This window comes from Rhagoletis zephyria, unplaced genomic scaffold (genome assembly GCF_001687245.7).
Source record: "Rhagoletis zephyria isolate East Lansing unplaced genomic scaffold, Rhagoletis_zephyria_1.1 Rzeph_scaffold_00842, whole genome shotgun sequence".
Taxonomy (NCBI): domain Eukaryota; kingdom Metazoa; phylum Arthropoda; class Insecta; order Diptera; family Tephritidae; genus Rhagoletis; species Rhagoletis zephyria.
In genome coordinates this window covers 4802-16172 of record NW_016157926.1, presented here as the reverse complement: position 1 = coordinate 16172, position 11371 = coordinate 4802, and the positions used below count along the sequence as shown (strand labels likewise).

The 11371-nt window shown below is 32.2% G+C and overlaps 1 protein-coding gene across 1 annotated transcript in view; it reads left to right on the top strand.

Moving 5' to 3' along the window:
* The window catches only part of wun (wunen), a 76961-nt gene extending 65905 nt beyond the window's left edge, over nucleotides 1-11056 (top strand). Inside the window, exons 3-6 of the mRNA XM_017614511.1 lie at nucleotides 1778-1996; nucleotides 8288-8467; nucleotides 8531-8707; nucleotides 10815-11056. Of these exons, the coding sequence (XP_017470000.1) occupies nucleotides 1778-1996; nucleotides 8288-8467; nucleotides 8531-8707; nucleotides 10815-10886 (648 nt within the window). The 3' untranslated portion in view covers nucleotides 10887-11056. The remainder of the gene's footprint in view (nucleotides 1-1777; nucleotides 1997-8287; nucleotides 8468-8530; nucleotides 8708-10814) is intronic.
* The last annotated feature ends 315 nt before the right edge of the window (nucleotides 11057-11371 follow it).

The following is an 11371-nucleotide window of genomic DNA, read 5'->3' as shown; positions in this document are numbered from 1 at the left end:
TTGTGCTACTATGTTGAAAAAAAATTTTTTTTTTATTGAAGTCCCCGTCTCAAAAGATTTTCCCTTATACAATTGAAAAGACATTTTTTTAGAAAAAAGCTGAAGATCCCTTTAAGTTTTTCGATATAACTTTGGTAAATGTTACTCGATCGGTACGTAATAATTACCAAATTGAAGGCGAGACGTAATGTTACTGATTTATGATAATAATATGATGAAAATCGTTCAGACTTTAAACAAATTATTTTAAAATAAAAAAATGTTGATCTAAATTTTTTGTAATTTTCCTATATTTGCAATTTTTATATTGCATGCATAAACATAAGTAAACTAATTAGTGTTTCTAGAATTTGTGTATGTTCAGTGTTTCCATACTCATTTGCATAAACAAAATTTTTCCACGATGATGGAAAATAATCGCTTTTCTATTAGAGCTATCGAAATTGTTCCCAAATTTTCAAAAATTCGCAAACTATAGCCAATATTAAAAGAAGATTCGAATATTTGGAATCAGTGACCAAAATACACGCCAGCAATACATATTAATGCTGTTCTTTACATCTTTTGACTATAGGCCAGTGCAATTATCGTGAGAACAATTAAAATTTTATCGAAAACAGATAACTTTGAGATTAACGATAAGCTAATGGGCTGCGAGAAATGATATTTGTCTTTATATTTTGCGTTAAAGGATTCATTATCAAATAATATGCACCAAACCTTTTTGCTGAACCCAGAATTTGTAACAAGAATTGGTCCTATTCGACTAGTGTGCTGTGGGTCACTTGGCGGTCGATGCGCGGGCTTTTACAATTAAAATAAAAGACTAATATTTTGCAGGCTTCTTATTGACTTCATGATACAATATATTTTCACTATTACCAAAGGATTTGAGAAAAAATAGATTTTCGACCAGCCCTAAAATATGTACATATAAAAAAACAATATTTAAAATTTCTACTGGTGGGACAGGTTTTAGTGACTTGTTAAAGTAATTACGTATGGAGTAAAAATTTGCTTACACAAAAATTACCGCTTTCTTTAAATTTGTTTGTAATTATTTTCCAAGAGATTTATGAAATGTAGTAATTTAGTTATATGTAGGTTACTTAGGTAATAGATATAATTAGTGGGATTTTTAAATTTATGTCGTTTTCCTCCTTTACATGGGATGACCCATCAAACAAAAAATATTAAAAAAAAATAGGTAAGTTGAATCCAAAGCATGTTTTTTTCCGCTATGAGAATTGTCACGCAATTCCGATGATGGCAAGGAGTTTATGTATCTTCCTTAGACGGCCAGGTTGATCATAAGTTGTAGGTGGATGACAGATTTAGTAATGTGTTAACCATATTTTTAATTTGTTTGTTAAATTTGAAATTTGCTAAATTAAGCACATATGCGTGTGTTGAGTGATATTAATCGAAAGCACAATAGAAATATTTTAGTGCCAGATGTGTATGTATTACGATTGACATTTTTTGTATGTGTGCTTAGTCCAGGGTTGTATTAACGATTACAACGAGATTTTATGTTGTGATGAGAGAAGAGTTTGGCATGTTTGATAGTCACATTAATGTCGATGTTTAAAACATATGTAGCTGAAATTGACATCGATTTACCATCAATTTCGTGATATGTATTATAAGGCTTTTGTTATAAAATGAGCTATATTTTTTGTAAAAAAATTGTTCCACATTGCGCATTATTTCTGTTCCGTTTTATTCAGCCGGCTTTGCACTAAATCTTACTCAAATATGTATCCTATTGTTTCAGATGCTTGCGGTCGAGATAGTGAGAGCGGAACGTAGTAAAACATCATCAGATGGAGCTTTTCCCACCCGTAGGTATATTTTCATGGACTATGAGGTTCCTGCTTGGATGGTTGAATGCTACAAAAAAATTGGTATTTTCGGCTTTGGAGCAGCTGTGTCCCAGCTCACGACAGACATCGCTAAATACTCGATTGGGCGTTTGAGACCTCACTTTTTCGCAGTAAGTTTTACCACGAATTCATAAAATGGTACATACATATATATGTACATTTGTGGGCAGCTGATTAAGTTAAGTGACATTTCAACCAGTTTTGGCTATTTTTCTTTTGTTTGTAGTTTTTTTTTTATAAAAGTTCAGCAGTTTACATAACCAGCAGCACATAAATCTACATTTCCAGCTTTGTACAAAAATTAAAAAAAAGAAACTTTTTCAATTACACACAAAAATTTTAAGCTTTTATTTCAGAATTTTTACACAAATTTTATTTCTGCAGTTTTAAATTATAGTAGGCTAAAGNATTTCCAGCTTTGTACAAAAATTAAAAAAAAGAAACTTTTTCAATTACACCCAAAAATTTTAAGCTTTTATTTCAGAATTTTTACACAAATTTTATTTCTGCAGTTTTAAATTATAGTAGGCTAAAGTGCAAATTTAAAGACGCTACATCGCGTTGAATTTTAATGGTTTTTTTTTGCTGACGGTGCTTGGCATTTTTTCCATATACAAGTAATTGTCGAGAAAATGCCAAAAAATAAATAAGAAATGTCACTTTACTTAATCAGCTGACGACAAGGGTGCATACATATGTTTGTATTTATGTTTTCATTTGCCATAGAAAGCAAAAATTTAAAGATTTTAAAAACAATTAGTGTACTTAAGTCGTCATGGAGAGCAGGGGACAGTTATGTTTGTCAACCGAGTATGGTAAAATGTAGGATGTTCAGCACTCGCTGATGCACATATCCATACATCCATATGTAAACGAAGCATACACATATGCAATTGTTTAGAGTAGAAACCANTAAGTCGTCATGGAGAGCAGGGGACAGTTATGTTTGTCAACCGAGTATGGTAAAATGTAGGATGTTCAGCACTCGCTGATGCACATATTCATACATACATATGTAAACGAAGCATACACATATGCAATTGTTTAGAGTAGAAACCAATATATGTATGTACATATGTAGGTATGTACACAGTGCATTTTATGTTTCCAATGCAATTTCAGAAATGGGGGAGATGAAATGTGTATTGGTTGGAAGCTTTGATAGACAGAAAAAAAATTAATTTGTAACACATGTGGCGTGGAAATGACANAATGAAATGCGGCAAATACAATTGCGCTGGACTCTAATATGTATGTATATGTACATATGTAGCTATGTACACAGTGCATTTTATGTTTCCAATGCAATTTCAGAAATGGGGGAGATGAAATATGTATTGGTTGGAAGCTTTGATAGACAGAAAAAAAATTAATTTGTAACACATGTGGCGTGGAAATGACGATGTTGTAACTGTTTGGTGAATAATGGTTTGAAGCCATTAACAAAGTATGTATTGTTGAAAATGCACAAGCGGACGGTTATATGTGTATGTATGTATGTACATTTGGGTGTCACATATATTTTTTGTGCGAAAAATTATCTCGCTAGGTGGCGCCAGGGTCTAGATATTTTGAAAAACGGTATTTATGGTCCGATTTTGCTCACATTTGCAGAATGTAGTTGAAACATAATAAGTCATAGATTTCCAAAGAACTCAAAATATAAAGTATATTCGACATAAATTCATTTTTTATTTCCATGAAAATTCGTTTAGAAGCAATTTTAACGAAAATATCACGATTGACTAAAATTGTCCCGTGCGACAGCGATTAAAATTAAATTTAAAAAAAGTATACATAATTTTTGGGTAACATCAAAACCACTTTTAAAATACATATGTACATCAATTCACCACATTCTAAAACTAGTCCTTATCTGAAATGATGCTCAAATGCCCACACTGAAAATAAAATTTCATAAAAATGTTCGAAAAACTTTAGTAGTCTTGGTTTTTGTACAACTTTTAGAACAAAGATTTTACGAACTATTCGTAAATATAACTAAAGGAGTTTCCTAAGGTATTTTTTTTCATTTCATTTTTTCATTTCATTTTTTAAATGTATAATCATTAGTACAATAAGATATAATCTTTTATAGTACAACAAATTGCTGATTTAAATATAAACAAAGAGAAAAGCATACGTACATACATTTGCAAACTTAAGAATAAAAACAAGGACAAATAAATAAACTAACATTATAATTATAATCCCTAAACAATAAAGATTAAGAGTACTAAGGAATACGATAAGAAATAAAAACATACAAAGATAGAAAATAAATTAAGAATGTTGATAAAGATTGATAGGTAAAGATAGATGGCCAGTCCATTCAAAACATTATTTCTTAAAATGTGCGTAAATAGATTGCCTAAAGTTGCTTCTGCTTAGACTACTTCTTACAACAGCAGGGATAGAGTTCCACAAACGTATAGCGCTGACGAAGAACAATCTCTCTGATACTAACGTACTAAAGTGAGGGACAATTAGATCTGTTACCTGTGCAGACCTAGTAAATACTAACTTATTAAAAAGATAACCTGGAGATTCCATAGCAATCAGTCTATATAGAAAAACACAGTTTCGGGCTTTCAAATATTCTGATATTTCACAACCCAAGAGGCTACACTTCCACGGCGATATATGCTCGAACCTTGTGAGACCATACACATAACGGGTTACATTATTAAACAAAATATCAACCTTGCGCATCGAGTTGCTATCAAGCTTGCTGTAAACTACCTCAGCATATGTGATTTGCGGCATTATTATTTGTAGGGAAAGCTAACGCCTTGTACTCAGTGGAGTATAAAATCCAGACACTTTTAATTTTCTTAAGGTAGCATAAACCCTCCCAACCATTGCATTAATATGGTCTGTATGGTTTTCAGTACAATTTATGAAAACTTTAGTTTATTTTACAAAACAAATGCGTAAATTACCGATCAAATCTCTATACCAATAATTTTATATATTGTACGAAGGCATTCGTAATATTTACGTGTGGTTTTAAAATATACGAAATCTACGATTCTGTATTCGTTTTATTTATTAAATACTTTCGTACATAGTACTAAATAGGGATGCCAATCCCGGGATTAATGCAAACAAATCCTCAAAAAACTTGACATATCGAATTGATAGTAAGAACTTGTTTATAAATATTGTTTTCACTGCTATTAACAAAACGCATGAAACTGTGCTTTTGAATTGCAGTCTGAGCCTTTTTTTTTAAGATTTAAAAGAATTTAGTCATAGCATCGCTAATGCAAACGAAACAGAGAGTTTCAAGGAAAAGTTAGATAATTTTTTACATCAATCTACTCAAAACTTCCTCAAATCGAAAAACTTATAATATGTCCGACGTGCTGGTAGAAGTTCAAATATTTTGTAATGGAGGAGATAGGGGTCATTATCTTCAAATGGCTTATGGCTACCTTTTGACAGTTTAGCCTAGAAGTTTTGAGGCTGAAATATGTTTTTCATCAGTAGGTTTTGTATGTAAAAACTTCAGGTCAACATTAGAAGACTCCGCTTTAAATACCTTGCTGCTCTTACGTACACATTTTAAGTGCAATAATAACAACACCGGCACTTTTATACCCTCAAAACTTCGAGTAATTTGCGAAAAAATCGGCAAAAATTCGCCATTTCTTTATAAAGTAGAATAAACATGTTTAGAGAAATGGTTTTTGTATATTTTTGTTTAATGTTATATTTACATGGCTCTTTGTGATGCAGCTAAATGAAACGTACTGTATTTCTTTCACTGTAGAAGACCAAATTACCTTTTCACATATCGCACACCGTTTTCCAAAGAGTCACACTCAAAATTTGGCATTTTTAAGATTATGAGCTAAAAATGTACACAGAGCTTTTATTTACCTTTCAGCAAAAGCTGCAGTAAAATTTTGTAATAATTTGTAAAAAAAAACCTAAAGTAAAGTCGCCCTTGCCCAAATGTACACAGAGCTTTTATTTACCTTTCAGCAAAAGCTGCAGTAAAATTTTGTAATAATTTGTAAAAAAAAACCTAAAGTAAAGTCGCCCTTGCCCAAATGTACACAGAGCTTTTATTTACCTTTCAGCAAAAGCTGCAGCAAATTTTTGTAATAATTTGTAAAAAAAAAACCTAAAGTAAAGTCGCCCTTGCCCAAATGTACACAGAGCTTTTATTTACCTATCAGCAAAAGCTGGAGCAAATTTTTGTAATAATTTGTAAAAAAAAAACCTAAAGTAAAGTCGCCCTTGCCCATATGATTATCATGTGCTAAGAAATAGCACGTATTATTTTGAGTTGTGACTTTTTTGAAGACGGTGTGCGATATGTACATCACTTTCTATACAAAAAGAAAAAATCGGTACCGTTTTTCCATAGGCATTATAAAATTTATTATATTTTAAGACTTACGCCGAAATATTCCGGAAAAATATTAAAACTAATGTGAGCTAGACCCATTTGAAAATACTTCTAAAACTCGAGTTTTTTATAAATAAATTTAGTTTTTTTTAATAATTTTTCTAGAAAATTACCTTAGATTAAGCTTAAAAAGTCTGCATACCATTTATTTTTATTTTTATCAACGGAATCAAAATAACGATATTTTTGGGGGTATTTTCAGTAGGGTCCAACTCACGTAAATCTTAAATTTTCCGAAATATTTTGGCGAAAGTTATGATTCCGGTGGAAAAACCACTCTTTTTGTGGTGATACATCCTAATGTATGTACATACGTATGCATAGGTGTGTATTGAGCGGACAAAATTATCCAGCAGCGAAAAATCTGAGAATTTGCAGCATTCGCTCTTAAAGAGACAAGATATGCACAGAAGTACGAGACCGCAAAATTTGCAAAAACTTGCAACCTTTGAAACAGCTGATCACTTCGATAGTTTCCACTGGTGGTTCATTTGGCAATTNAAAATTACCTTAGATTAAGCTTAAAAAGTCTGCATACCATTTATTTTTATTTTTATCAACGGAATCAAAATAACGATATTTTTGGGGGTATTTTCAGTAGGGTCCAACTCACGTAAATCCTAATGTATGTACATACGTATGCATAGGTGTGTATTGAGCGGACAAAATTATCCAGCAGCGAAAAATCTGAGAATTTGCAGCATTCGCTCTTAAAGAGACAAGATATGCACAGAAGTACGAGACCGCAAAATTTGCAAAAACTTGCAACCTTTGAAACAGCTGATCACTTCGATAGTTTCCACTGGTGGTTCATTTGGCAATTTATTTTCTGCTTGGTATATTTTCGCCCGGTTTGGANATTTGCAGCATTCGCTCTTAAAGAGACAAGATATGCACAGAAGTACGAGACCGCANATTTGCAGCATTCGCTCTTAAAGAGACAAGATATGCACAGAAGTACGAGAACGCGAAATTTGCAAAAACTTGCAACCTTTGAAACAGCTGATCACTTCGATAGTTTCCACTGGTGGTTCATTTGGCAATTTATTTTCTGCTTGGTATATTTTCGCCCGGTTTGGAATTTTATACAATTGAATAGTTTTGGATAAGAAAAACCTTTTTAAAATACATACAAATTAATTAGATCGGAATGAATACGTTATTTTTCCCATAATTATTTGTGATATCACATGGTGACGCATTCACAAGAGTATCTCCTCCAAACACCCATCATTCACCCACAAAGATTTAATAGATATAGATATATTATAAAATTTTCATTTCAACAAGCAACCTACCAAAACCGAAAACTTCAGCAAAAAAACATTTCAGCGTGCTGCATTTTAATCTATTTTGGTATATTTAAAAGAAAATTATGGAACAAACGAAAAATGTCATACGGTAACCATAGTCAGCACACACTAAAGTAATCAAACTGGAGATTAACAGCAAATTAACGAAAAATAAAGTCAACTCAAGCATATTAGCATTAATAATAAAATTTGCAATAAATAACTCAAAAAGGCCATATTTTCTTTTGGTTATTTACAAATATGTGTTTGTGATCAGCTGATTTTCTTACTTGCAAGGTTTCGCTGGAAAAAAAATTTTCCAGCAGAAATTTGCAGCACCCTATCACATTTTGCTTTCTCAATTTCCACTACTTTGCAAGAATTGGCTAAGTTAATCAAATTTCTATTCGGAAATTTTATTAAATTGCATCACAAATTGAATTACTTTTACATCTCTGCAGATCTGTTAAAATTACATGTTTCTAAAATCGTACGCCACTTTCTGGGGAAAAAATTTTCGATATAAATTTTCCGGAAGAAAAACATGTTTTTAAGAGTGATTTTTTTCCGGTCCAGTTCATAAATGGTTCAGAGTAGAAGTGTAAAATATATTTATTTTAATATGTATTTACATATCTTTGTTATTTGCTAATCATTTTCAATTTGGTTTTGTAATATTATTTACGAAGGTCTGTCAGCCCATCTTGTCCGATGGCACTACATGTGATGATCCAAACAACGCGGGAAAATACATCGAGGACTTCACGTGCAAAGGCGATGATTCCACGAAGCGCATGTTAAAAGAAGTTCATCTTTCATTCCCCAGCGGACACTCAAGCTTTACATTCTACACCATGGTATATACTGCGGTGAGTTTGGGGTGATACTTTTTAGCTATCATTCTAATGACTAAAGAATTAAAAATTTTATAGTTATACTTACAATCGCGCATGGACTGGAAAGGATCTAAGTTGTTGCGTCATTCTTTACAGTTTCTGTTTATTATGATTGCCTGGTATACGGCCCTGAGTCGAGTATCGGATTATAAGCACCATTGGTCTGATGTGCTGGCCGGTTCCTGCATTGGTGCGCTCAGTGCTGTGATCGTGGTAAGTCTGCCCTAATTTTTGGCACCTTTAGTTATCAGGAGAATTAATTACAAAGTCGAAATGCGTGTTTTTTTTATATTGAGTTGTCTGTTCTATCGAACGTAATCCTTTCACCATGCTATATAATATTACGATAGAATCTCAAAAGAAAAGTTAATATTTTAAATCATTATTAAAGGTGCGACATGTTCATCCATTAGCAAAATCGCCAGAAATAGAGTTTCATATGATCTTCCCATGTGAAAACAGCACCATGTTTTAGCACGACATTTTTATAAAATTTAAAGCAGGATATAACGGTCATCATTACCTCAAAAGTTACGACGGTATCTATTTTAGTAAATTAGCGATATGTATGGATTACGAGATGTATAAGATAACTGATTATGTTGAAGTAAATGCCCTTTTCATTAGCTTTTCTTATAAAACATTCAGAGTTTTTAATTGTAATGCGCTAGAAGTTCTGAAAGTCATAACGTAGTACATATGTATGTATGTATGTATTTTGAGAGGTTCATCGAAAACTGTCATATTCTTGAAGGAATTCAGAATTCAGTACAACAACTTTGTTCATATGTATAACGGTTGTTTGTAACAGCCTAAAGATATGAAGTCAGATATAGACAAATGTATACATAAATGCTCAGAATGAAAAGAGAAATCGATTAAGCCGTGACTGCCTGTCCATCCATCTGTGCACACAATAACTCCAAGGTTTACATATGTATAGATCTTGCAATAACTTCATTAAAAACTGAAATATCTTAACGAAACTTAGTACATGTACTTCTGGGCGAAATCGGACAATAACCACCTCTACCTCCCCTATAACGGTAGTTTTCAGAAATACGAAAACTGCGATATTTTAGTAAATACTGAAGCTTATGTACTCNAACGAAACTTAGTACATGTACTTCTGGGCGAAATCGGACAATAACCACCTCTACCTCCCCTATAACGGTAGTTTTCAGAAATACGAAAACTGAGATATTTTAGTAAATACTGAAGCTTATGTACTCAAAATCAGGGACATAACAGTTATAAGTTTTATAGCAAAAACGTTGCTCCATAACAGTTACTAGATGAGAAATATTTTTTATTTCGTCAATAAGAGTTATTTTTTACGTTGCCTGATAACTGTTATGCAGGAGAAATATTTCTTCCGTTGCCGATAAGAGTTATTTTCCAACGTTTATTTTTTACGTTGCTGGATAAGAGTTATTTTACAACGTTTATTTTTTACGTTGTCTGATAAACGTTGTAAGAACAGGTTATTGATGAAGATGGAGATGGAGAATAAGATAAAGATGATGAAATAAAAGTGAGAGAGTGAAGTAACTATTATCAGATAACGTAAAAATAAACGTCGAACAATAACTGTTATCAAGCAACGTAAAAAATAAACGTTGGGCAATAACTGTTACCGAGCAACGTAAAAAATAAACGTTGGGAAATAACTCTTATCAGCAACGGAAAAAATATTTCTCATCTATTAACTGTTATGAAGCAACGTTTTCGTTAAATTTCAGAATTCAGGCAACGTTTTTAATTTGAAAATTCGAGATAACAGTTATTTTTGGTCCCTGCTCAAAATTGATATTTACAACGATCTTTAGGCGGAAAATTATAAATTTGACACAGTTGTTGGTCCTGGTAAAAAATATCAAACGGCACCACCCACTTACGACCACATACATATGTGTATCCCGGCAACCGTTCCATCAATTTTTACCACACTCGATATGATTATTGTACTGGACTAATTAAAGCAGGACGTTGACAATTTTTGAAATTGGTCTAAAATTTCAAAAATATGGAAACTTCGATATTTCGATAACTGAACATGCATACATACTATCAAAGATGTTTGTAGTAGGGGTAAACCCACTCCTGGTTAATATGTAACGGTAGTTCTCGGAAATGTGAAAAACTGTATTTAATACGTGCCCGGGTATTTAATGTTCCGCTTCGCCTGAACTTAGACTTTTTTACCTGTTCAATTTTCACGTGCTTTTATTTGCCGTTTTATGTTCTTTTATATTAAAAAAAAAATACTTTTGAATCAAGCAAAAGGCTCATTGATTCTTTATCTCCTCAATTTTTCTAGAGCAACTTTCTGCCGAAGGATTGGTTCAATTGGAATACAGTTTGGCCCGTTAAGCATAATAAAATGCGCTGATAGCTATAAATAACCATACTGTATCCATAGGCTATTAATTAAATACATATACAGTTTTATTATACATTTTGCACGAATAAGAATAACTAGAGACTTACGCTTCAATATAAAAAGTTTAAACTCAAAATAAAGAGAATAAAGCCTGTGAAAAGCAATCAAAATTATAGTCGTTTTATTTCAATATCGATCGATTCGAAATTCCCAAAATAAAAATCCTTACTACTGTTAAGTGGGTCATGTCTATTATTATCGTCTAATCTATGTCCAATCCTTACTAAAGTAAGTAAGTAGTATGGATCAGACATGAATTATATAAGGCTCTGAGACATGAGCCACTTAACAGTAGTAAGGGGTTTCTTTTTTTGAATTGTGTCGTTATTGCAGAGGACTAACGATAAGTATGTACAGTATGGAGAATGTGCATATGTGCATATATATACATACGTATCGAAAATTTTATATGTATAGGTATTTGTACATATTTC